Source organism: Pezoporus occidentalis, unplaced genomic scaffold (assembly GCF_034315485.1).
Source record: "Pezoporus occidentalis ecotype Australia unplaced genomic scaffold, CSIRO_AGI_Poc_V1 ctg228, whole genome shotgun sequence".
Classification (NCBI taxonomy): Eukaryota; Metazoa; Chordata; class Aves; order Psittaciformes; family Psittacidae; genus Pezoporus; species Pezoporus occidentalis.
In genome coordinates, this window is record NW_026914158.1 from 1 (window position 1) to 26,814 (window position 26,814).

The 26,814-nt window shown below is 48.6% G+C and overlaps 2 protein-coding genes across 2 annotated transcripts; one reads left to right on the forward strand and one right to left on the reverse strand.

Annotated features, from left to right (window-relative positions):
• The first annotated feature begins 8 nt into the window (after positions 1-8).
• Positions 9-7,231, forward strand: MOB1A (MOB kinase activator 1A). The gene is made up of 6 exons (XM_062621099.1): positions 9-65; positions 2,367-2,533; positions 3,872-3,965; positions 5,244-5,377; positions 5,913-6,076; positions 6,668-7,231. The coding sequence occupies exons 1-6, from the start codon at positions 52-54 to the stop codon at positions 6,743-6,745; spliced, it is 651 nt and encodes a 216-aa protein (XP_062477083.1). The 5' UTR covers positions 9-51; the 3' UTR covers positions 6,746-7,231.
• A 122-nt stretch (positions 7,232-7,353) lies between these two features.
• BOLA3 (bolA family member 3) lies at positions 7,354-9,188 on the reverse strand. The gene is made up of 4 exons (XM_062621100.1): positions 9,109-9,188; positions 8,873-8,996; positions 8,647-8,735; positions 7,354-7,448 (listed from the first exon to the last, which is right to left on the reverse strand). The coding sequence occupies exons 1-4, from the start codon at positions 9,142-9,144 to the stop codon at positions 7,383-7,385; spliced, it is 315 nt and encodes a 104-aa protein (XP_062477084.1). The 5' UTR covers positions 9,145-9,188; the 3' UTR covers positions 7,354-7,382.
• Between the last annotated feature and the right edge of the window lie 17,626 nt (positions 9,189-26,814).

Genomic DNA, 26,814 nt, shown 5'->3' on the forward strand with positions numbered 1-26,814 from the left:
CCCCGGCGCTTCCTTTACCTCGGCCCGGCCCCGGCCGCGGCTCCCCTCGCCATGAGCTTCCTCTTGTGAGTGCCCGGGCCCCGGGGAGGGGCTTGGGAAGGGGTCTGAGGGGCTTGGAGGCGGAGAATGGGCTTTGGGGAGGTGCTGTGTGAGAGGATTTGGTGGGGAAGGCCTCTGCTGGGGGACGCTGTGAGGGGATGTGTGAGGAGGGAGCATCCTGTCTTGGTTTAGGGGTGATACCGGAGGGGGAAGCGCTTGGGGAGGTCTGTGAGGGGATTGAGGGGGAGGAAGGGTTTTGTGGGGGCCCTGAGGGGTTCGTGGGGCAAGGGGGGGTGGGGGTCCGGAGGGCCTCGAGGGAGGGTTTGGGGGGTTGAAGGCCCCAGCGGTGGCCAGGAGCTGAGGAAGGGCTCTTCATCAGGGACTGCAGCGATAGAACAAGGGGTGAGGGCTTTAAACTGAAACAGGGCAAGTTCAGGTTGGAGGTGAGGCAGAAGCTCTTCCCTGTGAGGGTGCTGAGGCGCTGGCACAGGGTGCCCAGAGAAGCTGTGGCTGCCCCATCCCTGGCAGTGCTCAAGGCCAGGTTGGACACAGGGGCTTGGAGCAAGCTGCTCTATGGAAGGTGTCCCTGCCCGTTGGGACTGGATAAGCATTAAGGACCCTTCCAACCCTATCGAGTCCGTGATTTTATGAGTTTTTAGGCTTTGTGCTGAGGCATAGGAGGGCTCTTAAGGGAGGCTTTAAAGAGGAAGCCTTGGGTGGCTGTGGGCAGAGGTCCTGAGGGTTCATGAGGGGCTTGAGGAGGGCTTTGGCCCTTTGGGAAAGAGGTTCTGGAGAGTCTCTGGGATGTCTGAGGCAGGGCTGGAACACACTTTCTGGGGAGTGTAGTCCTGGGAAGGATGAGCCCTGGGGGTGTAGTTGTTTGTGGGGAGGAAGATGGGGTAAGAGAAGGTGCCTGGCAGGGGAAGGGTTCCACGCTGGGATGTGAAGGGGTGTAGGCAGTGAGAACATGGTAACCCCAGAAGGCTGGCACCCTGAGGAGTGCTGGTGTTAGGTGAGTGCTGTGGAGGGTGGGGAGGCCTTTGGGGGGTGTATAAGGGGGTAGGGAGCTTTTGGGGCTTAGTCTTAGAGGGAAGGCTCTGGGGAGGGGTTGTCTTCTGAGAGTTAATCCTTCCCAAGTGGGGAGAATTTAAGAGATTGATTGGTCTTCTAAGGGAATTTGGGGAGGTGCTGAGGGGGTTGGGGTATCTGCAGGGATGCTCTACTGTGGGGCTTTAGGTGGGCCTTACCCTGCATCTGTGGACAAAGGGTGCTGGCTGGTGTTTGTGTGAGGGGCTGCCCTGCTGTGAGGTGAGGTGGTTGCAGGGGGGATGCTGGCAGCCCTGCAGGCATGTGATGTCCGAAATGCATCTTTAACCGTTTGCAGAGGGTGGCCTGTTGCAGATCTGTGGTGTGAATGTGAAGGCTTGTAAAATGTGGGAGGGCTTCTTGAGGCCTGCTAGGATGTGGATGAGAACTGGAGGTGTTTTGTGGTTTAAGAAGGAGCTGGGGACCCTCCTCCTAGGGTTTAGGGTTGGTGATGTGCTGTTGCCTGTGTTTTGGCAGTAGCCAGCGGTTTGGTTTAGGAGTGAGCTGGAGCTTAAGGTCTTGTTTCCGCACTGAGCATTGTAAACAGTGTGTAAAGCAAGGGCAGAACATCACACCAGGAAGCCCATGAGGCGTGTGCCAGCACTACGTGCAATGGGGGTGGACTGCCCGTTTCCTCTGAGCCGTCCTGTTTGTACTGGGAAGCAGAGAGCTGGTAGGGGCTGAAAATTAATGTGTTGTGGTTGAGAGGTATCAAAACTCGCTCCATTTTGTGTGGGGAGAGGCTGTGGAGCAGCAGGTTGGAGGGACCGGGTGGGGGTTCAGTGAGGTGTTGTGCTGAACACTAACAGCCACTGAGCACAGGGAGGGATGATTGTGGTGGTGGTTTGCATTTGGGGGGCTGGAGTCTATTAAATCACTATTTTTAGCAAGCTGTTTCCTACAGCACATCTCATATTTGCCACTGTTAAACTGACCTGGTCGGGAGGTTCTTTCATTCCCTGCCAGTTTTACGTGGGCTTTTTATTTCCATGATCCACTGCTGCTTGATGAGTCTTTGGGCCTTTGCACACGGCATTTGTCACCTTTAAAAAGGGCAGGTGAAAGAGGGAAGCAGGAGGGTGGCTTGTGTGTGGGCATGTAGGATTGGGGGGAAGTGGGAAAGGGCTGGTGTCACCCTGGTTGGAAGTGCTGGGTAGCAGAGGGTGATACAGGAAATGTTTCTGGGAAGGGAATGCTGTCAGAGCACTGACTGGAAATGTTTTCTCTTTCTCTCTTGTCAGTGGGAGTCGGTCTTCAAAAACATTTAAGCCCAAGAAGAACATCCCCGAAGGCTCCCATCAGTACGAGCTCCTGAAACATGCAGAAGCCACGCTGGGGAGTGGTAACCTCAGACAAGCAGTTATGCTGCCGGAGGGCGAGGACCTTAATGAGTGGATTGCAGTTAACAGTAAGTGCTACAAAAGAGGGATGCACTCAAGCGTGGAGGTGAATGGGAAACCCCAAAATCTCTGGGGTTTAGCCTCAGAAGAAGCTTGAAATTCCCTGAATGACGTTCTTCCCCCAGGCATGCTCTATTTAGGTGACTGAGTTGGGCTAAAAGGAAAGTAAAGGTGCAAAAAGTGACGTGCAACCCTGCCCTGTTGTGGTTTTGGGGTGGGGTTTTCTGAGTTCAGACTTGCCAAGGGGATGAGGTGTGTGAATGGTTATTTTTGTACTGGGCAGCAACCCTCCTGTGTCACTCTTTGGAATTAGGAATTAGTGTTGTCAACTGTGAAAGCAGTGGCAGCAGATAATCCACGGGAAAAGTGGAACAGTGTTTTCCACTGAACTCTGGGTTTGTAGAGTTTCTTGTTTTCTAACTAAGAAAATTTGGGGTCTTCAGCCTGGAGAAGAGAAGCTGTGTGGAGACCTCAGAGCAGCTTCCAGTGTCTGAAGGGGGCTACGGATGCTGGGGATGGACTCTTCGTCAGGGACTGGAGCGACAGGACAAGGGGTGATGGGTTCAGAATGAAACAGGGCAAGTTCAGGTTGGAGATAAGGCAGAAGCTCTTCCATGTAAGGGTGCTGAGGCACTGGCACAGGGTACTCAGAGAAGCTGTGGCTGCCCCATCTGTGGCAGTGTTCAAGGCCAGGTTGGGCACAGGGGCTTGGAACAACCTGCTCTAGTGGAAGGTGTCCCTGCCCGTGGCAGGGTGTTGGAAATAGATGAGTTTAATGTCCTTTTCAACCCAAACCATCCTGTGATTCTAGTTTCATTTTAGTTTTACTGCATGCATAGTTTAAAAAGCCAGAAGCTACACATTTATTTGGCTTTTAGCAGTTGCTATTCCTGGCCTTGAACATTGTTTCTTTGGAGGCTGGAGGAGGAAAGGGTAGTTTTGAACGATGGAGGACAGTAAGTCAGGCCACAAGCATTCAACCTAATGAAGATCTCTCACATATTATCAAAATCAGTCAGGTTTTTGAGGTACTGTAAAGGTGTCTGGGACCTAAAGCAGTCCAAGGTATGTCAAGCTCAGTGGAGCTTCGTGCCACACAAATCAGTTGGTGGTGGCAGCCAGAGGGTGAATAAATGACACAGCAATTCCAGTTCCTAGATGGTCCAAAAGTCATAGAAGTCATCAGTGATGTGACACTATACAGAAGGAGGATGCTTGTTTTTGCTGGGAGCTCTGTGGGCCCATGACAGTGATCCTCAGAAGCTGTGTTGCCTGCAGGAGGGTGATCCGGCACTACATCAGCTTTGTGTGACATGTGGAGTAAACCTGATGTGTTTCCTTTCCAGCGGTGGATTTCTTCAACCAAATCAACATGTTATATGGGACCATCACAGAGTTCTGCACAGAGGCAAGCTGCCCAGTCATGTCTGCAGGACCAAGGTGAGATGCTTCCTGTGGTCTCTGGCTGCAGTTTCTATGCAGATGGGTGCAGGGGTCACTCAAGCATGTGCAGAAAGAAGCTAGAAAGAGGATGGGACGTGTCCAGATCAGGTCAAGGTACAGTACTGTGCTCTCCTGGGGTCATTTATCCATACATGAAGCCACGCTGTTTGTTGGGGAGGCTTTGTGTAGCCATCAGTCAGTATCTGTCCAGGGGAAGTATGCATGACTATCTTTTTTATTCATTGTTGACTGGGTCCCTGTGTTTAGAAGTTGAAAAGGTTGTTGAAATAGTTTGTCTTAAAGAAAATGCGAGACCTGACTTGAGTGGAAGTGTCTGGTCTGGCTGTCAAAGACTCAAGTAACCTGTCAGTGCTCACAGAGCTGGTGCTCTGAGAGACCAGAGTGTGTTTTTTCTAAGCACAAGTGATTCTAAAGCCAGGAAGTGCTTATAGAGACAGGTACATGTGGTAGGGACCAGCCAAGTGTCTTCTGGGTCTTCCCTATGCTGCATCAAGGCTGGTATTATCTGCCTTGTTGAATCAGTCTGTCACATCCTGCCCTGCTTTTCTACCCACAAGTATCTAGGTGCAAGTTCCTGTTTCTATACTGGGGGATGTTTCCTGTAAGAGTTTCCTGTTTAAATGGCTCTGGTTTTGCTTGTTGCTGGTCAAGATGCAACAGACTAAGCACACCAGGGGGGAGGATTCCCTGCTCTTGAGGCATTTTGCAGAAGATCTCCAAGAAAGTGGGTTGTGCCAAGTGAACATCAGCCCTGGTTTGGAGGAGTCATAGGATCAGTGACCACATATGTTGATTTGAGCTGCTGGCTTCCAAAAGCCTTTGGCTAACGTGCAGCCCTGGGGAGGGCCTCTTGCAGAGCTCATCCACCTCATGAGAGGGGAGAAGGAGCACCAGATTCCTGGAGGCTGTCTGAAAGCCATCAGTGAATTAATTTGAATGGTGGGCAACAGCCCTGATGCTTCCTTTTTGGCCAGTTTGTGTTTTAATTTAAGGAAATGTTGATGGAGGAGGTTGCCACAAAGTAGAAGTTCACTTTTGAGGGTTAAACCCCCAAGGGTGGTCACAATGGAGGCATTAACTCCACTCTGTTGTGTTGTGCTTGAGAAACTCAAAGTGCTGCTCTTGTTGCTTTAGAGGAGCATTAGCATTGCTGCGTTGCTCCTTACTGGGATAAGGAGGAAGCTGCAAAGCCTGGAAGTGCAGTTTTATTTCTCCTTGAGCAGAGAATTGATTTTTCCCTCCCTCTCCCCACAGGTACGAGTACCACTGGGCAGATGGCACTAACATCAAGAAGCCTATCAAGTGCTCGGCCCCGAAGTACATCGATTACTTGATGACGTGGGTGCAGGACCAGCTGGATGATGAAACCCTCTTCCCCTCCAAGATAGGTAAGTGTGGCCTCACCTCTGCCATGTCTGGCTTTGGTTCTCCTGACCAAACTGAAGGACTCACCTGTGCTCTTGGAGACATTGAGGTGCTGGAGTTGGGTCCAGAGAAGGACAATGGAGCTGGTGCAGGGCCTGGAGCACAGGTGTGATGAGGAATGGCTGAGGGACCTGGGGGAGTTTAAGTCTGGAGAAGAGAAGGCCCAGGAGGGACTGTATCACTGCCTGATGGGAGGTTGTAGTGAGGTGGGGTTAGTCTCTTCTCCCAAGGAACAAGCAATGGGACAAAAGGAAATGGTCTCAGGCTGCACCAGGGGAGGTTTAGATGGAGATGAGGAGCAATTCCTTCCCCAGAGGGTGCTCAGGCATTGGAACAGGCTGCCCAGGGCAGGGCTGGAGTCATCATCCATGGAAGTGTTCACACACCATGGAGACAAGGCCCTCAGTGCCATGGGTTAGTGGTGGCCTTGGCAGTGCTGGGGAACGGTTGGCCTTGATGTTAAAGATCTTTTCCAACCTGGTTGATTCTATGATTCAGGGGTCCCTTTTCCCAAGAACTTCATGTCAGTGGCCAAGACGATCCTGAAGCGGCTGTTCCGTGTGTATGCCCACATCTACCACCAGCACTTCGACTCTGTCATGCGGCTGCAGGAGGAGGCCCACCTCAACACCTCCTTCAAGCACTTTATCTTCTTTGTGCAGGTGAGTTGTGAAACAGTGAGATCTCTGGGGTTTGTCATTGCCCACTTGCTTTTAAGGGGAGCTGGATTTCAACACCTCTTTGCTCTTCAAGGATCTGCAGTGTACCCTGTATGAGCCACTTGGCTCCCACCCTCTGTGCCATGTGAACCATGCAGCTGTGGGTTTTATTTTTGGGGCATTTTTACAGGAAGCATGGTCAAGCTGGCTGTAAATGCTTGAATTTCCTTCTTGGGTTTTAGCTGTCAGCCTGCAGGAAAAGCAGCCAGGCTCAGAGGGGAACTTTGTGGGTTTGTAGCTCCAAGAATCGGCTTAGAAATGGTGGTGGCACCCTTTTTCCTTGCCAGTACTTCAACAACCTGTTCCATATGACTGCACATGTGACTTGCGCTGAGGATCTTGGTGACAGCAGAAAATATTCCTTTGTCCTGAAATGCCTGAATTTCTCTGCAGAGAAATGAGAGGCCGGTTTGATGTTCTCCTGGGCACTGGCACACATTGACACAGCAGCTTCCCAGCACACATACTGGGATGTGTTCTCCAGAAGCACTTTGAGTGGTGCCTTTAGTTTTTGTGTTGCTTTTTCCCTGCCAGGAATTCAACTTGATTGACAGGCGGGAGCTGGCTCCTCTGCAGGAACTGATTGAGAAGCTGGGCTCCAAGGACAGATAAGACTTTTCCAGGGAGGACCCTTTTTGGCTGCTCCTTTCTGCTTTATACTCCAGCCACTTCCACGCTTCTGCTGTGCAGCCCCAGCCTCTGGAGCCCACGTGGTTCTCCAGGCTGTGTGTGTGCACAAGCCCAGCAAAGACTGTGCTCTGGTTGAAGATGGGACCTGGACTTGGAGCAGGTTTGGTTCCCCATAGGCGTGGGGTGAAGCTCCGAGTGCTGCTCAGCTGCTTTGTCCTCCCAGAGGTAAAGTTTTCCTCTGTGCCTAAGCCCAGAGTGGCTCAGCTTATTTTTGGAAGTGCTTATTTTTGCAGAAGAGGTGCACTTTGGCCCAGAGCCTTCACCTCCCCTTTGGCAGCAGTGTTGGAGGGGAGGAAGAAAAGTGCCTGGTCCTGGGCTGAAGGTGTTCACACAGTGGGGAGCTGAGGGAGGGACCCCACCATGTGGCAAGGCAATAATAAAGTTTCTCCTTCCTGCTGTTCTTTCAGAGGAAGAGGGGCTGCATCCTCTTCCTCCTTCTTTCCCTTGAACCCCCCAGCCCCTGTGCACAGGTGCCTTGACACAGCCCATGGGGAGAGTTGGAAGGAGGCAGCACCAAACAGCACAGGAGATGTCTGGAAGAAGGCAGCACCTTTATTGCTCAGGGTTTAGGGGTGGAGGTGAAGATTCGCAGTCCGTGCATGCTCTTGATCTCCTCACTTAGTGCCTGCAATGACAAGCACCACGCTGAGGGGGAGCAGCAGCTCTGAGTGAAGTGCTTGTGCACAGTGCAAGGGGAGAGTATTACACTACTGTCAGAATGCTGTGTGTGCACACACTGCTCAGGTACTCTCTGGTGTATGTGAGAACGAGCACTGCACACCAGGCACACAACTGCTGCTCTTACTACACTAAACAGCAGCTAAGTGCTCCACGGTCTGTTTTAGGCACTATGCATGTGCACAGCCCTTAACACCAACACTTGTGTACACACACTTCAGAGCATCACAAGATGTTGTAAGCAGTGGGCCCAGGTGTAAGGGTTACACACGGTGCAGCACCCTCACTTAAGGGGGTTACACACACTATTATTTAAGGACTGTGGTGGTTATTGATGTCTAAAGAAAGGAAGAGCTGCAAAGTCCTGCACACAGTATATGTTGTGTGTTGTACACTCAATGAGTAGTAACCTCAGAATACCAATAAGGACATGCACACGTAAGTGCCCCACCACCTATCTGTGAGGGGCAAAAAAGGGAGGACTCCTATTTGCATCACTGTGACACACAGCACTTGTGCACATGTATGTGCCCAGGTGTATGCACACACAGTGTTGTAGCTGTGAGGGAAGGGCTACACTGGTTGTTACAGAGGGGAGGTAAATAAAGGGGTTCCATTCTGGCCACTCAGCCTCATACTGCCTGTGCTCTACCCGTGACACCCTGAGTTGGGTACTTAAGTGTGCTCAGTTCACAGCCACACGTGCTCTGCACACAGCTACACTATCGACTGAGAGGGAAAGCTACACTGGTTTTACTGGGAAGGAAGGGGGGGAAAAGGGCTACACTTACTGGGGTGGGGGGGAAAGAAGGGTGATGCTGTTAGACACTATCAGGCACAGCACGTCACAGACAGCACTATGTGTGTGCACAGTAGCGCAGCGCTGACTGCATGCACACACATACAGTGCCCTGAGACAGGCAGAGCACCTTCTGCCCACACAATGGCAGAGACACACTGGTTTTTACTGGGAGGGCATGCAGCAGTTGTGCTGTACACCTGTGATCAGTGGTGCTCACCCAAAGCACCGTGGTGCTTGAGTACAGGCAGCACATCAGCACGAAGTGCCCCCCCCCCACACACACCCCCGAGTGCCCAGCTCCACTGCAGTGCACACAACCCCCCCCGCCCCAAGTGCCCCTCACCTCGTTCACCATCTGGTGCTGCTGCACCGTTCGCTTCTCCCTGAACTCCTCCGACTCGATGTGAATCTCGTACATAGCCCCGCAGCCTCCTGCAACCACACAGCCAGCAGCAAATGAGGGGTCCCCCATGCCCCCCCCATTATCCCTGCTCCTGTTTGGGGGTCCCCGTTCCCCCCTCCCAAGCACGCAGCCGGTTCGGAGGGGCCCAAAGCGCTCTCGGCTGTACCTGAGATGTCCACGACGCGGATGGCGGCGGCGCGGGGGAACTTCTCCCGCAGGACGCGGCTCACTCGCGCCTCGCCGTCCGTCTGCGAGCTGAAGCTGCGCCAGGAGCTGCCCCGCAGCAGGAGCTGGGGACGGGAGGGGAGGGGGAAACACCCCTGAGAAACGCTTCTGGGAATGGGGGAACGGGAAGAGGATGGAGAGGAGGAAAGCGCCGACAGCGTTAGCGGGGACACTCACCGGGCCCCAGCCCCGCAGCCCCACAGCGGCCGCCATGTTGGGCCGGAGGCGGGCTCACGTCCCGAGCTCAGCGGGCACCAGCCAATCAGCCAGCAGGGGGATGCACCGCCGCGACCCCTATCGGCTCGGAGGACCCTGGCCGGGTGGGGGGGACACGGGACGGGACTTGGGGTTGCTGTGGCCGCTCTCTCGGGAGCACCGGGGGGAGCATCCCGGTATTCCAGGATGTCCAGAGCACGGGAGCCCGGTTGGATGGAGCAGGGCAGAGCAAGGTGCTCCACGGCCCGTGAGGAAGGGGCTCTCGGGTCTCAGGGCGGTGATTTTCGTTATCACGAACCATCCCTTCCTCATCGCCTCGGTGCTGGATGTGGTCATTCCCTGCCCAGCCACGGTCCATAAAGCACCTTGAGAAACAAGAGGGAGGAATCAAGGCAGGAATGAACACCCAAACCCGCTCCACATGGATTTCCAGCAGGAAACTCACCCTCACCATCACCCAACCAGACCTAACCTGAACCCCTTCAGAGCCACAGGGGCTGGAAATCCATCTGGAGTTGAGTGGGATTTGGGCCCCTTGCCCTGCCTGCCCAGACTGGATCCATTCTTTCCCAGCAGAAAAGCCAGCTTTGGAAGGAGGTGTTTCACTTCCCAGGTGATTCTGTAAACGCCTGATCCAGGTGTGAGATTGATGCTCCTGTCCCTGTACAGAATCCACTGGGACCTCCTGCCTTCTTACAGCCACCCATGCTGCTGGCTGCAAATGGTGCCAGCCTGGTGCTGTCCTTGATGTGCTTGGGATGGGTCTGAGATCTGGGAAAGCCGGAGATGTTTCTCCCTTGTTCCCATAGGTGTTACTTTAAATGGGTCTTTCTGGTTTCAGCTGATGTGGATTGATGCGAAAGGCAGTAGCAAATCAAGCAGTAAACGCTCAGTTCATAGCCTGTGCCCATCATTTGCCTATTCTAATGAGAAGCAAAAGGAGTGAACTCCCCACGCAAGCAGTCCCATAATTGATGCCACAGATACCAAAGACCATGGTGTGTGGGGTGACTCTTGGTCTTCAAGGTGCCCAGCAGGTCCCCATCACCCCAATGGGCTCATCTGGAGCCTCCCCAGCCACACATCCTTCCCCAGTGGCCCCAGCTCTGTATTTAAGCTCAGGTCAGGAGCAGCTTTTCCCTTCTCTGGGAGCTGTGTTAGAAATACTTTATTTTTCTATTAGTTTTTCTATTTTATTGCTGTATTTATTTTCTGTCTTTATTGCGACAGTGCTGTTGGGCTGCCTTTGATTCCTGTTTACTGTGGGGTTGTGTGTATGGGGGGGAATCTCTGGTTTCCTGCTGTCCTTAGGTTTAGGTTGGTTTGCCTTCTGGTTTCGTTGTCATTTGCTTGCATTGCCTCAGCTGGTACCAGTCTGCGACTTGATGGGGTTTTTGCTCCTATTGCCTGACAAAAGAAGACTGGAGCATGTTCTTTTTGAAGCATGCTTGTTAGCTTTTTGCCCTACTGAGTACACCTAGAAATGCTTGGTCTGCTCACAGCACAATGGTAGAGCTTCTTGTTATCCCAATCTCTGGCAAGCTATCTGATATCTTTTTAAGCTTAGTTCAGATGAAAGGGGCTCTTCTGGTGACCTGCTCCTATGGATGCTCCGTAGGTGACCTCCTGAGAGTATGGACGCTCTTTCCAGTTCAGGTCAGAGCCCTTGTGCTTTTGTTCTTGCTCTGGATGTGGAGATGTAAGTAAGGTCTGGAGCACCCACTGTCATTCCTGAGATTCTTTTCCTCTGTCTTTATATGAGGAGGGAGAAAGCTTGCAGTGATAATGCTGTGATGATTATTACCACCTCTGCTATGGGGTCTGGATTCTGGGGAGGCAGGAACAGGAGAAGCAAAACTCTCATCCCAGGTACAAAGGCCACGTAGTTTAACCTGAGCCACACAGCCTGGAATTGCACGGAATTCTAGGTGGCAAAGCATGAATGGATATCCGTGTTTGCGGCACTGTTCTGGAGCTCACCATGTGTAGGTGATGCCCAGCACAAGGTGGTCTGTGCTTTACAGATAGTACCAAGCTATTGTGCAGCCTCTGCACTTTCCCACTTGGAAACTCCATTTCACTCACTTCATTGATTTCTTTCTCAGCTTTCTTGCAAGAGGTTCCTGCTCTCCTGTTTCCCCTCAGGCTTTGCTGTTATGTGGAATGATTTCCCCCTTAACCGCTGCTGGGATTAACCCCTGCTTGCAGTTTGGAAAGCCCATCTCAGTCGCATCTAGAACAAATCAAATCCTGTTACTCCAGCTTGCTGCATTTCATTACCTCCCTCAGACACCTACAGCAGCTTAAGAGGAACGGGGACAAAATCATCCTTTTCACTCTTATAACAAGAAGAAAACCTGCAAAATGTGGATTTTAGTGTCCAACCTGTGAGGAAGTTTCACACAGTGTGAGCTGGGACATCCTTACCTGCAGCCTGGCGCTCAGAGCATCAGGAAGTCACCTGAACCTGCAGTCAGGAGGAAAGGAAACAATCCAACTCAAATCATATAGAGAGCTTTGTTCCCTGCTGTAGGCCACTGTTACCTACTGTTACTGCTTGAAACCACAGCCCTGTTATTCCATGAGCTAAAGTGATCAAGAGGAGATGCCTGTTTCCTGAAGAACATCAGTGTAAGAGGCAAAAGGTAAGAAAGGAAATAACAGAGAAAAGCAATGAAATGCAGGAGTTTGAACCTGACTGTTCCCCAACCAGCCATAATGGGCATTTCCATGTCATCTGTAACGTTCCTCCATTCCCCAGTGTTTCTTTTGGAAGCCTCCTATGCCTGAGGACTCGTGCCAAGCTTGATTATCCATGATGCCAGCTGAGCAAAGGGGAATGGCCATGGTCTGCCACTGCTAGTTTTTGACACGTTCTTGTTTGAACTTGAGCTAAAAGATGAAAGAAACAGAAAGGGAAATGTACCGAGACAAGCACACATTTCTCTGGTTTGCTTTTGCCATGGTATAATGCCTTAGCAGCTAGAATTAGCCCTACCAGACCATCAACTGCTACTGAAATGTCTGCGACTAATTCAACACGAGAGTTTTATGGGAATGAGCCTAAGACTCACTAACCTAAGACTTTACGCTGACTGCTCTGCAATGATGAGCACAAGGCTAATCACAAAGCTCTCTGAAATGGGTTTTGGCCATAGCCGTCAGTGTTAGAACACTTTCTCATGCCTCCTTTTGCCAGCAAGAGGCAGGAATCCATGCAAGCTGCTCAGTTAATAGAGATCTCTCTGGACTGATCTCTGGAATTTGGGAAAGGAATGTGGATTTGCCCTAAAGTCCTGTCTCTTGTTACAGTTCTCTTTAGCCACCGCAGGTAAAGTCAGATATACAGAGTATATCGAGCTGAGTATTCTCTGTGGACACTGTCATTACACACAGGTGGTGGAAAGCTAGAGCTCAGATTGCTTTAATAGGCACATACCTCCTCTTTAGGGCTGATTCCCAGTCCATGTCACCACGGAACTGGCAGGAGAGACTAAGTACTACACAGGACTGAATTGCACTGTCTGTGGGCTAGGATTTTACATGCTGTCTGCGTATGTATTCATCATTTAACCTACATGAGGACTAAACCTCTCAATGGTAGGCAGGTGTTAGAGTCTCAGACCAGGTGGGAGGGTTATAATAATTCCATTTAGAAAGCAAATAGCAATGCAGGTCAAAATCTGGGCTGTTTGCAAACCTGATCCTGTTTGGAAAGCATTTGACTTTTCACTCCTGCCACAGCTTGTCATGTGAATGTCCATCAATGTCAAACCACCATGAACTCTGCGGAACAGCTCTTGACACCCACTGGAATACAAAGTGAGCTCACTAATGAGCAGCCAGTCTGCCATGACATTCCCCAGCGTTCATAGGATGGGGTTTTTAGGTGCAATCCATTAAATACGCATGGGCTGGGCATAGTCCTTTTTGGTTTACTCACCACTGATGCTTAATCTCTTCCTCGGTGTCCTGGGTATGTTTCTTTCTGTGTCTGTAATGTGGTTCTGTGCTTTTCTAATAAGCACAATGATTGAATAGAAAGCAAGCTCAAACTGCAGGGGTTCTACTTAGCAACTTTCCAGCCTGTATGTGCTTTATTTCCCACCAACCAGTTGTAATGTAGGTGCAGTTTCACCCGTGAAGTGATTCCTGTTCTTAAGTAGTTAACATTCATTCCCAGTTGGGAACCAATTCCAGTCCAGAACATGTGCCACTGCTTTTAGTTAAGTCCTTGGAAATACTACACAATCCCCAATGTCAGTGCAGTTAGAGACAGGGACCCTTGCTGACTGTTAACAGAGCTGAGGAGCGTACACAGAGGCTCACAACCTGAGGCAGGGCAGAAGAGCTTTGTGCTGTTCATATTGTCACTATTCCTGCGCTCTCCTGATGCTCCTGCTGTTTGAGCCCCTTGGGAGCAACCTAGAAGGGAGCAAATAGGGCTTGCACAGAGGCTACAACTAATCACTTGAGAAGCAGCAATAATGCAAGCTCTTGAGAGCCTATCTGGTCAGGAGGGGGATTGAGGGAATGACACGTTTCCTGGGTCTATATGACATGACAGTCAAAACATCTTCAGTTGAAGACTCCTTTGACCACTTCCTTTCTCCCCAGCATCAACTAGGGGATTTAAAGGCTAATGTAATAGTGTACTCTTCACTTACAGGTTACCTGCTGAATGTATTTAAAAGCCAGTAAGCCAATACGTCATTTTTATGTCTTCTCCAGCCTGTTTTTCATCTTGGATGGTATCTCTGCAGTATGGCTTGGTTGGACAGAGCCTTGGGTGACATGGTTTAGTGTGGGGTGTCCCTGCCCATGGCAGAGGGGTTGGAACTGGGTGATCTTAAGGTCCTTTCCAACCCTAACTGTTCTATGGTTCTATGATATTTTGGTGCCTTCCAGTGCTTAAAGTCCGTGTCTGTAGACACCTGGCTACAGACCCATCGAATTCCACTGCGTATCAATTGCATTTTAAACACCTGTATAACTTTCATTTCAATCAGCAATGCTTTCTGCACACCTCTGGGATGAGTTAGTAGATGATGCTGGTCATAACAGTGAGCTGATTGTCCTGCAGAAGTGGCAAATACTGACTGCAGGTAAATACGTTGCTGTTTCTTCTCGCTCATACTACACCCCTACTTACACTATGTATAGGTCTTGTTTGCATTTTGAACCTTTTAAAAGGGTGGGAATTGCTTCATTTCTACATTTTACAGCCTGTGATAATAAAGTTTCTGGGACAACCACAAATTGCTGCCTGTTTGCTGCATCTTCTAAGCAAGCTTGGTTAGGGACTCACTCACAGTGAAAACAGAGGATCTGAAGGGTGAGATATGAGTCTGACGGGCATACATCTGGGCAGCCACGTGGATGAAAGAGGAAATGAGTGCTGGTTATGGTGGGGTTTCTTCCAGTTCTATTTCAAGAACAAACACTGATTTGTGCCAATACGTTACAGACCTGTTGGTATTTTGCTCTTGAGCAGGTTGTGAGCGTCTGCCCAAATGCCATTGAAGTTCACTGCAGGAAAACAAGGCAGTTTTAGCGATTAACTTTCTCCATGTTAACTGACTTCCAATTAACCTGCCAGAAATGCCTGTAATGTCAGTGTCACGTCTAAAAATATCCCCTGTTTCTTTACTCCATTGCGTAATGTCAGCCTCCATCATCTGCAGCTTTGTGCTCACTACAAGGAGACCTGAATGGTCAGTCAGAATTATTAAATGTAAGAAGTTCTCCATAGTAATTAACATTTAACCAATTAATGTTAAATATGTGGGCGGAGCTATGATGAAGAAGTTATTGACTCTTGGCTTTGCAATCAAACTGTGGCTTTGTTTTTCGGATGAAAGGAGATGGAAGGCGTTCCCATCAGGAAGCGGGTCACCTTACAGCTATGCACTTGGTTTGCTCCCCACGCATGAGGACATTTCACAGCTCTTGTGAGTGCCACTGTGTCACAGAAGCCTTGTGTTGGCAGGAGCCAACACACACATGGGACCCCAAGGCTTAGAGTCACCATCCGTGCCCTTGGGTGTCATCCCCTCTGAGTGCTGGGGGTGGCTGTTTGCTGCTGTCCTCCAGGAAATCAGCTTATCCAAGCAGCAGAAAAGCCAGGTTTTGCTGATTTGCCTCTAGAACTTAGGCAGGCATCTTAATCTTTGGCAACAGAAGTCATTTTGTGTTGAGAGAGCTTTGAAATGTGTCTCAGGACAAAGACTTCTAGGCTGTGAATTGTATTAGCTTGTTTGTAGTAGCTGCCGTAGAGTTGGTGTAGGATTAAATACCATGGTAGCTGGCTACCAGCTTATAAAGAGGCATGGACATATATAATGACAGAAGTATCCAAAGGACCATCATTGAACGTATGTAGATGCCTAACTATGGTGGTCTAGTGTGCTAAATGGTAAATTGTCTAGATCTTCAGATGCCTAAGCACATGGACTTGGGTGACCTGTGCCTTCACTTTATCTGACTTAAATCTCTGTGTCACATAAGGTTAAACCTGACTACTTTATAAAGGATATCACCTTTTCTCAAGCAGGTATGAAGAATACATGTCCTCAACATAAAAAGGACATGGAGCTGTTGGAGCCAATCCAGAGGAGGCCACGAGGATGCTCAGAGGCTGCAGCAGCTCCCGTATGGAGCCAGGCTGAGAACATGGGGGCTGTTCAGCCTGGAGAAGAGACCTCAGAGCAGCTTCCAGTGTCTGAAGGGGACCTATAGGGGTGCTGAAAAGGGGCTCTTCATCAGGGACTGTAGGGATAGGACAAGGGGTGATGGGTTCAGACTTAAACAGGGAAAGTTTAGATTGGAGATAAGGAGGAAATTCTTTACTGTAAGGGTGGTGAGGCACTGGAATGGGTTGCCCAGGGAGGTTGTGAATGCTCCATCCCTGGCAGTGTTCAAGGCCAGGTTGGACAAAGCCTTGGGTGCCATGGTTTAGTGTGAGGTGTCCCTGTCCATGGGAGGGGGATTGGAACTGGATGATCTTAAGGTCCTTTCCCATCTGAACCATTCTATGATTCTATGAACACATATCTGAGCAGCTGTTGGTACAGAGGCCTGGAGGATAACATTGTGAAGAAACGTGGATGTCATACTTCCAATGGCAGCTTCAGTCTGGGAACCTCTGGAGGAGGCCTTCATCCTGCAGCTTACAGATAAGTGTCTGCTTGAATGCTTTAGTGACTTTTTTATTGTGGTAAATATTTGCAGAGCTTATAGTGTGCCATTAAAGTTTATCACCTTGGATTTTTACCTGCAGACTTTGGAAAGCAGGCTTAGGATGAAGCTGTGTTGTCTGAGTCTCAGACGGCAAAAAAGGTGCAAACCAATCTCTTTGCCTTTTTAAACTCACGTTTATAGGCAGATCTGCCCCTACATGTGGATGTATCTATCTAAATGTATGTGTGTGTATATGTTTCTGTAGGTAAAGTCCAGATGTAAGCAAGGCGGGTTCCATTATCGCTCCCTACATAAGCCAAGCAAAGTGCTACCTACTGCACCCTGGGTGGAGGTAACACCATCCCTGCCTCCCAGGTCTGTTCCCACCAATTCCCTCACTTCCAAGAGGGAAGCAATATTTCCTTTCCAAAGGTGACCTGGGAACTGCATCTTCTGGGATGTGCTCCTGAAAGTCCCATCATTCTTCCAGGAAGTGGTAAACCGAAGTCACATTCCAGCTGTTCCTGTGTTTCTGCAGATCACAGCCATTATTCCATTATGCTCATTTGAACATTGACTGAAATTTTAATTAGGCTCCTGTGCCTAATTGCTTTTGAAGTACACCTCTTAGTAAAGATGTTGCTCCTTGCTACTGCTAAGAAGGTAAAGACCTCGTCACAAAACCATGTTGCGTTCTATAAATGTCTATGTTACAGCTCATTAGGCTGATATCTTGAAGTCATTTTAAATAATGCGGGTTTCTATTTAGAGCTTTAACAGAAGAAAGTATTTCCCTTAAAAGGGACAATTAAATCATGGAAAATAATAATTTATTACTCTTGCTCTGACAGGCCAGACATCAGTTTGATGTTGTTCAGCTAAAGCTGCCATGGCGTTAAAAGTTGCCTTTCCCTCCCAAAACAACAAATGAGGTTTGATTTCTCTTCATTAAATGCATCATTAATTCCTCCTCCTCGTTTCTGTTTGTTTTCCCTTCCATACTCTCCTGTTCCTGAAAATTTAACTCAGGCAGCACATCCATCACACTCTTGTAATTAGCATTTGGCAATATGAAGTCTTCCAGGCGTTATCACTCCTGCATGAGTGCTGGGAGATGGACAGGTCTATTTGCCTCAGAACTCTGCCCTGATGAGACCCCCCTGCACTGTGTGCAGTGCTGGGGTCCTCAACATAAGGATATGGAGCTGATGGAGAGAGTCCAGAGAAGGCCATGGCGATGCTCAGGGGTTGGAGCAGCTCCCATATGGAGCCAGGCTGAGAACTGGGGCTGTTCAGCCTGGAGAAGAGAAGCTGCGTGGAGACCTCAGAGCAGCTTCCAGTGTCTGAAGGGGGCTACAAGGATGCTGGAGAGGGGCTCTTCATCAGGGACTGTAGGGATGGGACAAGGGGTGATGGGTTCAGACTGAAAGAGGGGGAGTTCAGGTTGGAGATAAGGCAGAAGTGATTTATGTGAGTGTGCTGAGGCGCTGGCACAGGGTGCCCAGAGAAGCTGTGGCTGCCCCATCCCTGGCAGCATCCAAGGCCAGGCTGGAGAGAGCCACAGGGTTTAGTGTGAGGCACCCGTGCCCATGGCAGTGGGATTGGGACTGGATGATCTTAAGGTCCTTTCCAACCCTAACTATTCTATGATTCTATGACTATGGTACAAGGTGAGGAGTCCATCATGCTGCCTCCATTTACTCCTAGGAGCTTGGGTGAATTCAGGTTTTGACTCAAGCAGCTGCATCCTGTTTCTACACCTGGGTGTTGCTGGAAAAAACAAATAGCTGCCCTCCCCCAAGCCACAGTCTGTCTGTCCAGCTTGGGTAATGATGCTTATCTCCTTTATAAAATCCTTTGAGAAGTCCATTTGGGAAGTTTTATGTAGGAAGTATGATAAATGACAGCGCTGGTTTTTCATGTGGGACTGGGATTCCAGCCAACTGCACCGTGCAAGGTCGAGCAGTGTGTTTGGTAGTTAAGAGTCCTTCGCTGCCACCTTAGCCCTGGGGATTTTGCTTTACGTACCCTATCCTCTGCTTTCCTTTCTGACCATGGAACAAGCCTTTTCTTTTGCCTCCTTCTCAGGCTGCTTTAATGGTTTAATGATTTTAAATCACTGCTTTTGAGGTCCAGTTTATCTTCCCACAATGTAGCGTCCTGACTGCATCGGAATGACTCCTTAATCCCCTTAGCCTCTCTGATCACTCCCGACTAGAGTTAGATAAACCATCTCAGGTAGCATTTGACGTCTTTCAAGAAGCAGCTGGATGCCATAAAAGATCCATCATACTTTCCTTGGTGTCAAAAAGATTTTGCTGTTAAAGATTAGGGAGGCTGGAGGTCATTCCGAATCACAATGTTGTTCACTTTATAAGCCCATTTTATCCTATCATCTGGTATTATGCTTTCAAGTTGAGTCCGTGGCATATATCAATTTCTTGCCCTTCAGTCCTTTTAAGCACTAAGGTTTAAGCACTGATTGATTCATTAAACATCTCCAAAGTCAAACAATTTATCTTTTCCACTGTATTTTATTGTCTCTATTTCCCTGGGCCTGACTTAGAAACCTCGAGCACAACACTGAGTTCTGTTTGCTTAAGAATCCCTGTAAATACAGGGTATTTTTACATTCATGAAAAGAGGTATCTGGCCATGCTTTGATCCACTATTCAAAACTGCAGCATGCCTTATGGGAATTCTAGTGGTGTTTTGCTTTGCTTTTATAGCGTAGTTGATTCTCAGTTCTGATTTTCACCCTTGTTCTTTTATTCAGCCCTCATTTCATTGTTTCTCTTCATGTTTTTAAGCCAGTTAAAATAAGCACATGTCTGTACATATATATATATATGGTAGTTTACGTGCCAGAAACAGGAATGTGAGTATCTATGCTAGTAACAATCAAGTTACTCAATGCTTTATTGCTCAAGGCTTTATTGCTCCTGCCACTGCCTACCCATCATCCAACCCTTTCTATATTGACTCAGAGACCACACCAGGCTTGTGAGCAGCATAAATACCAAGTACAGAATAGGCTGAATCTACATAGGTTATGAGCCTTGCCCATGGGTTTGAGTTCAGTCTTTGAGATGTCTTCTTTCAGTTGATGGCCTTTGAGTGGGCATTAAGAGATTATGGACATGAATGTGGTGCTGCACCCTGCAACAGCCAAATGGGTTGTGTGATGTCCTGCAGGACAAAACCCCTTTGTTTCCTTTGCTCTTCTTGATACTGGCTTCAACTGAGTGAAACAGCATTTTTATTACCCTGAGGAAGCTTGCTCACCTTGATGCCCTTTCCCTTGACATACCCTGGCACTTGCTTGTGCGTTGTCTTCTTTGCTGTGAACAGACACTACAGTTTTTTAGCTTTGCCATGAAAATGCCACGTTGAAAAGGCTCTCGGCAGTCTTCACTGTCACATTTAACATATTGGTTCACTTGAACAGAGTCCACAGAAGTTGATTTTGCATTAAGTGTTATGAAATATTAACATGTTTACACCGCAGTGTTAGCCTGCAGTTACACACCACACTGGAGTGCTCCTTAATTGTGGTCTGGTTTTCCTAAGCAGGCTTCAAGCCTTGGATAACGGGCTTTTATATGGCTTCTCCCAATGGAGATGCAGTTTCTGATGGCAAAAGCTCCTCATCTGCTTCAGTGCTCTGTCAAACAAGTTCCTCCAAGCAATACTGCAGATGCTTTGAGTACTTTTGTGCTGAACCAAGGCCTATGGGCTGGTTTCATATTAATCCTTCAGTCTGTATGTGTTCACCTGGGTAAACCTCAAGTCCTCTTTTGGAGTGAATGGTGTGGCAGTCCTGGCTGATGCTCACCACAGATCTGGGCACAAAGCTCCATAAAACAGGGTGTGCTAATAAGAAAACGTGTGGCAAATAGATCCTGAAAGGACCAAGAAATGAGGCTTCAGCTTACACAGTAGCCATGGTTATTCTATGGGGCATATCTCAAAGTGAATCTCACGTCTCCTTTTCTGTAAGTGGAGTTATAAATGCCAGCTGAGCATCTAAACTACTGGAAAACTTTCTCCACGGTTCTCTGCACTAAGAATCTTAGCATCCCCAAACCCATTTGGGGCAGGATCACCCAAATTAGCATAACGAGCTGATAAGTTAATCAAACTCAGTCTGGAGACAATTAGGAGCAATCACATCAGTGTTTCTGCTGGTGGAGGGTGGTGGTGATAGCTTTTAAATACAGGGTGTGGAGAGGAAGCATGATCTGTTAGCAGCTTGGCCTGCTGAGATCTGAAGGTTATGCTGTGACTCCAGTAGAAACATAGGACTTTCATGGTGAGAAAACACTCGTTATGCAGTTTATGTTTGGTCTAATCTAACTTTCTGGTAGTGTTGCCCTTCATGGTCCTCTCTGAACCTTGCTTTCTGAGTTCAGGATTATATTAATGATAGTTGTGTGCTACTGAATACCTGTCCTTCCTTCTCACATTTATCTGCCTTTGGTCAATTTTAAAGGATTCATACATTCAGTTGGAAAAGAACTAATTCATGTGATGAAATTGGAGTTGGTTTACGTGGTTTTCAATGAGAAAATGAACAGGAGCCAGCTTCAGTGGGCGCTCGCAGCCCGGAAACCAACCGTGTCCTGGGCTGCATCCAAAGGAGCGTGACCAGGAGCTCGAAGGAGCTGATCCTGCCCCTCTGCTCTGCTCTTGTGAGACCTCACCTGGAGCATTGTGTGCAGTTCTGGGGTCCTCAGCATAAAAAGGACATGGAACTGTTGGAACAAGTCCAGAGGAGGCCACGAGGATGCTCAGGGGCTGGAGCAGCTCCTGTATGGAGACAGGCTGAGAAAGTTGGGGCTGTTCAGCCTGGAGAAGAGAAGCTGTGTGGAGACCTCAGAGCAGCTTCCAGTGTCTGAAGGGGGCCTATAGGGATGCTGGGGATGGGCTCTTCATTAGGGACTGTAGTGACAGGACAAGGGGTAACGGGTTCAAACTTAAACAGGGGAAGTTTAGATTGGATCTAAGGAGGAAATTCTTTCCTGTGAGGGTGGTGAGGCACTGGAATGGGTTGCCCAGGGAGGTTGTGAATGCTCCATCCCTGGCAGTGTTCAAGGCCAGGTTGGACGAGGCCTTGGGTGCCATGGTTTAGTGTGAGGTGTCCCTGCCCATGGCAGGGGGGTTGGAACTGGATGATCTTAAGGTCCTTTCCAACCCTGACTATTCTTTGATTCTATGTACTTACTTCTTGGGCAGCATGGTTCTTTCTTTTGCATTAAATAAGGTATTACACAATATTGTATCACTATTATGTTGCTAAATGAGGATGTGGGAAAGTGTCTGCTCTTGGGGGGTGCTTCTTGCACTGGATAAATATTTAAAAATCATGATAAAAAAACCTTTTTGTTTAATTAGTGCTTAAATTATGCTGGGAATTATCCAAAGCGCAGTACCTTTGTTTCCACAGTAAGTCATTGCAATTCAGCATGGATATGAAAAGTCTGATACAATAACAGAGCCCAAGGGGCTGCAAGCTTCAAAGTACAGTTTATTTAGAGTGCAAATTCCAGGTAAGGACCCCCCTGACTCTCCCAAATGAAAAGCTCAAACTCACGTGTTGGGAATGTAAATCAGAGAAGACTTTTTCCTGTGTTCTCTCGCCTGCTTTGCTGCAGTGTGTGTTTGCTATGGAAGACTTGACAAATCTGTGTAGCTGCAGAGGTTGGTAGTAGATGATCTAATCAGGGCTGTTGTAAGGTCAAAATCAAGCTTTTCTGTTCTCATGCTAGTCATTGCTCAGTAACATTATGGCAAATGTTAGGAAATTAATTTAGACTTTGATTCCAGTTTAACCCAATTGAAATGCAACGCATCCATCCTCCTGATCCTTATTTGCATTTATGGCAAAGTGATGGGAAAGAGAACAGAAGCTGACTTCTGGGTTTCAAATCTTCCAGTGGGAAAATAACATTTCTCCCAAAGCACAGTTTTACTGGGATGGGCAGAGGTTTCCCTCCACCTTTATTAGCAGGAGAGAGTTGAAACCCACAGTACTTCCAAGAAATCTGGTTTTATGGGTTCAAAACCATTTTATATGTCCCAAGTTTACTTGTCGTTTTAATGTCATTACTGGAGACCAGTAACGAGTGGGGTCCCTCAGGGATTGGTGTTGGGACCGCTCTTGTTCAACATCTTCATCGCTGCCATGGACAGTGGGATTGAGCGCGCCCTCAGTGAGCTCACCGATGACACCGAGCTGTGTGGTTGGGTTGATACCCTGGAGGGAAGGAATGCCATCCAGAGGGACCTCGACACGCTTGTGAGGTGGGCTGATGCCAACCTCATGGAGTTTAACCATGCCAAGGGCAAGGTCCTACACCTGGGTGGGAGCAATCCCAGGCACAGCTACAGGTTGGGCAGAGAAGAGATTCAGAGCAGCCCAAGGAGAAGGACTTGGGGCTGTTGGTGGATGAGAAAATGAACATGAGCCGGCTTCAGTGTGCACTCGCAGCCCAGAAACCAACCGTGTCCTGGGCTGCATAAGAGGAGCGTGACCAGCAGGGCAAAGGAGGTGATCCTGCCCCTCTGCTCTGCTCTTGTGAGACCTCACCTGGAGCATTGTGTGCAGTTCTGGTGTCCTCAGCATAAAAAGGACATGGAACTGTTGGAACAAGTCCAGAGGAGGCCACGAGGATGATCAGGGGCTGGAGCAGCTCCTGTATGGAGCCAGGCTGAGGAACATGGGGGCTGTTCAGCCTGGAGAAGAGAAGCTGCGTGGAGACCTCAGAGCAGCTTCCAGTGTCTGAAGGGGGCTACAAGGATGCTGGGGAGGGACTCATCTTTAGGGACTGTAGTGACAGGACAAGGGGTAACGGGTTCAAACTGAAACAGGGGAAGTTTAGATTGGATCTAAGGAGGAAATTCTTTCCTGTGAGGGTGCTGAGGCACTGGAATGGGTTGCCCAGGGAGGTTGTGAATGCTCCATCCCTGGCAGTGTTCAAGGCCAGGTTGGACAGGGCCTTGGGTGCCATGGTTTAGTGTGAGGTGTCCCTGCCCATGGCAGGGGATTGGAACTGAATGATCTTAAGCTCCTTTCCAACCCTAACTATTCTATGAGTTCTGGAGAAGACGGAGTTAAGAGCGTGTTTTTGTAAGGCTCTCTGCTAGTGTTTCCTAAACTAGCTTGCCATTAGAAAATAGCTCAGGAAACACGAAGAAAAGCTCTTCCTTGGTTGTGAAATACAGTTCCAAATACTTCTTTCAAAACCACTTGTTTCCAGGAGGATCTCCAGGGAAGCTTTGCAACAGAAACGTTGAAATCGCTGTCAAAAGGGAATCATGAATTTTGATGGTATCTCAGTGCAGCAGCTTGAAAAGCACAAGGTAGTGCAGAGCACGGATAAAGAAGACAAGCTACAAGAATCAGGCTTTTGTTACGGGAAATACTTTCTCCTCTAACAGCTTATCCTCACACAGTGTGGGTACTATTCAAAGACTGGCTTTCTAAATCTTCCTGCTGCAAACTGCCTTGAGAACCCCTGATAATGGTCCTTTGCCTAATGCGCTTTGCTAAGCCCAGGCTGCGAAACCTTTTGGTTTAACAGAAATCCCTGTGCAGGGACACATAAGGTGCAGAATTTGCCATGAAACAAAGGAGTCGTGCGCTGGGTTGGACTCTGAAGAGCAGTTTTAGGCTGGTAAAAGAAGGCTTTTTATTTCTCTTTGGCACTAGATGGGGCTAAGGGACTACCCAAGAAGTGGAAAAGCAACGGCTGAGCCCTAGAATGTGGAAACTCTCAGCAGTAGCCCAGGAAAACAGGAAGGAAAAGGCTGCAGAGGCAATCGATGCTGTTGAAGTCCCTTCACTCACTGGGCTTCGTGACAGAGGAGCAAACAGAATCTGACTCCTAAGGTATTGGTTTGTCAGCACTTCTGAAAGGCCGGGGCATGTTTGAAGAAGGGGTGAGGACTGAACCCTGAGCAGCAGCACTCAGCTATGAAAGCATAACTCGCTTCCAAACGACTCTTGAACTGAGCCTTTCCCTGTGTGTTATAAAGGGGTCTTTCAAGGAGCAGCAACCAATGTTCCTTAGCTCCCAAACCTGCAGCATCCAGGAATGGCAGTGAGAAGCTCAGTGGGAAGAGTTAGTTTTGATGGAAAGGGAAGCAGATTGCTGGCCCCTCTGATTTCACTGCCTTATTGAGGGGCTTCTTGATGTTGCTGCTTAAAGACGTGAGAGAAAATTGGCTTTTAACATACACAAGAAACTTCCTATTCAGATTGTTATTCACTGGCCTTTCGCCTAATGTCCTATCTGGGCACAAGCCCTGTTATCAGCCAAAACAGGGAAATACCATGCTATATTCTGAACCACGATATCCCTTGACTGTCACAGTTAAGGATCTTAGCCATCCTTACCAATCCTATTATAAAGATCTACCATTGTGCCAGGTCTTGCCCATATGAATCTGTTTGTGTCTGCAAGCAAAGACTTCAGTAAGACTGGGCTGTTTTCTCCTTCACTCTACGAGTGTGGAAACACTTCATGATATTGCTTAAGGTCTGACCCGTCAGTCCTAGGCCAATCTCAGATTGCTTGAGGATGTAAACGTGAACAAACACATCCAGAGCATTGAATCTGAATGCCTGATGTACCCGGCGAGAGGTTATCCGGTCTGGTTGCATTGTTGCTTGTATTTGAAGACTTTTAGCAGCAGGGGTTCTTCCCTTGTTTACTGTACAAGTGCTTAAGTGTCAAATAATAGCACAGGGGTGATGGAACATGATTGCCATTTCCTTCAGGATGGCAGCCAGCTTCAGCTTGTGTGTTCTTGACTTTACAACTGATCTAGGGCTCCTTTTGGCACTGGATTTATACCTTCCTCCTTCTGTGCAGCTTGCGTGTAAGTGGGATTGGGATGTTTGTGTGGCTCTGGAGCTGCCTTTCTTTAGTGCTTGTGCACATCCTCCAGCCTTTTCCTCTCTTCATCACCAATTAGTGGGCATTCCTTTTTAATGGGCAAGGGGTGGGAAGGTGAAGGAGCATCCCGCTGGAATCACACACTGGTTTGGCATTAGACAGGCAGAAGCAATATTAAAGAGAGCAGCAGGAGGTCTGATGCCACCTCTCTTCCTCCCATGCAAGTTTTAATTACAGCTCTGGACCTGGCTGAGACATGTCGTTGGGCACAGCCTCTTTAGAACTAAAATCAGCTTCTGAGGAGGAAGCATCTGTAGCAAGATGTGGAAACTCCAATGCATTGTGTAGAAGTGATTCTGGGTAGAGCTTCAGAATGAAGCTACACCTCATAGCACGGCAAAGAAAGCCAAGTATAAATCTCATTTTATGTATTTATCCATCTTTTCCTTGTTTCTGGGGGATGGTGACAGGCAGCTCAATGAACTTGTGACTGTGAGAGCTTCTTAGGTTTTGTCAAGAGACTGTAGCTGGTTTCCTTGCACTGGGATAGGTGATGTTTTGGAAATGGAGAATTACTTGATACTTATCTAAAGGAAATTTTCAACTGGAGGCCTTCGGAATGGGTGGAAAGTTGTAATTTGATCAAGCAAGGAGTGAGGCTTTGCAGTGTTCCACCTGGATATTGCTGTTCAAAGGCTTTCTTGGTCTTTCTACCTTGTTTAGGTCACAGAATCCCAGACTCATTTGTGTTGGAAGGGACCTTAAAGCTCCTCCAGCTCCAACCCCTGCCACGGGCAGGGACCCCTTCCACTAGAGCAGCTTGCTCCAAGCCCCTGTGTCCAACCTGGCCTTGAGCACTGCCAGGGATGGGGCAGCCACAGCTTCTCTGGGCACCCTGTGCCAGCGCCTCAGCACCCTCACAGGGAAGAGCTTCTGCCTAAGAGCTCATCTCAGTCTCTCCTTTTAAAGCTATGTGATGCTTACCTTAGTAAGTGTAAAGAATACGAGAATGATTCGTGTCAAGAACTTAGAAATCATTGTTTCCAATGCACCTGTGACCAGTGTACCATGTGTGGAATGTATAAAAACGACCTCGATTATAATAAATGTTGCTGTCAATGTAATGATGGGAAAGAAGAAGAAACAAGGGAATAAGCTAGTCCCCTCTTTAATCATTTAGACTGTTAAAACAATAAGGAACGCTTTTAGCTTTGTTTAACTGCTTGAATGCTTTAAGGGGGTTAGGTAACCAAGGAGACACATCCTGTTAAATCTATGGGTCTAAGACTGTGGTTAAGCTTGTGATAGACATCTTTCTGTTAATGTATTACCGAGAAGTTTCAGTGTGTTTCTTTACCTGGAGAGAAGACCCCAGCAACGGGACAGAAACAAATGAAGAGGAGCCACATCGAGTTTTGGGCAAAGAAGACAACAGGATTGGCTGGAACTCAAAACCAGGAACTGAAACCCTGGACCGAGAAGTATAAGAGACTGTATCCCAAAAACCCCGGTGTGCGTTGTCGGCGGAGCGGAGACTCCCCGCACACCCAGCGCTGCTTGCTTATTGCCTCTTGATATTAATCAATTG

What these genes read in the sequence shown, in the direction of transcription:
- MOB1A (XM_062621099.1), top strand. An exon ending in TGAGTGGATTGCAGTTAACA is followed by an intron (nt 2,534 to 3,871) that starts GTAAGTGCTACA and finishes TTTCCTTTCCAG; the next exon opens with CGGTGGATTTCTTCAACCAA. An exon ending in GTCATGTCTGCAGGACCAAG is followed by an intron (nt 3,966 to 5,243) that starts GTGAGATGCTTC and finishes CTCTCCCCACAG; the next exon opens with GTACGAGTACCACTGGGCAG.
- BOLA3 (XM_062621100.1), bottom strand. Translation starts at nt 9,144, where the DNA reads ATGGCGGCCGCTGTGGGGCTGCGGGGCTGGGGCCCG. An exon ending in GGCTGCGGGGCTGGGGCCCG is followed by an intron (nt 8,997 to 9,108) that starts GTGAGTGTCCCC and finishes TCCCGTCCCCAG; the next exon opens with CTCCTGCTGCGGGGCAGCTC. An exon ending in AGCACCAGATGGTGAACGAG is followed by an intron (nt 7,449 to 8,646) that starts GTGAGGGGCACT and finishes TTGTCATTGCAG; the next exon opens with GCACTAAGTGAGGAGATCAA.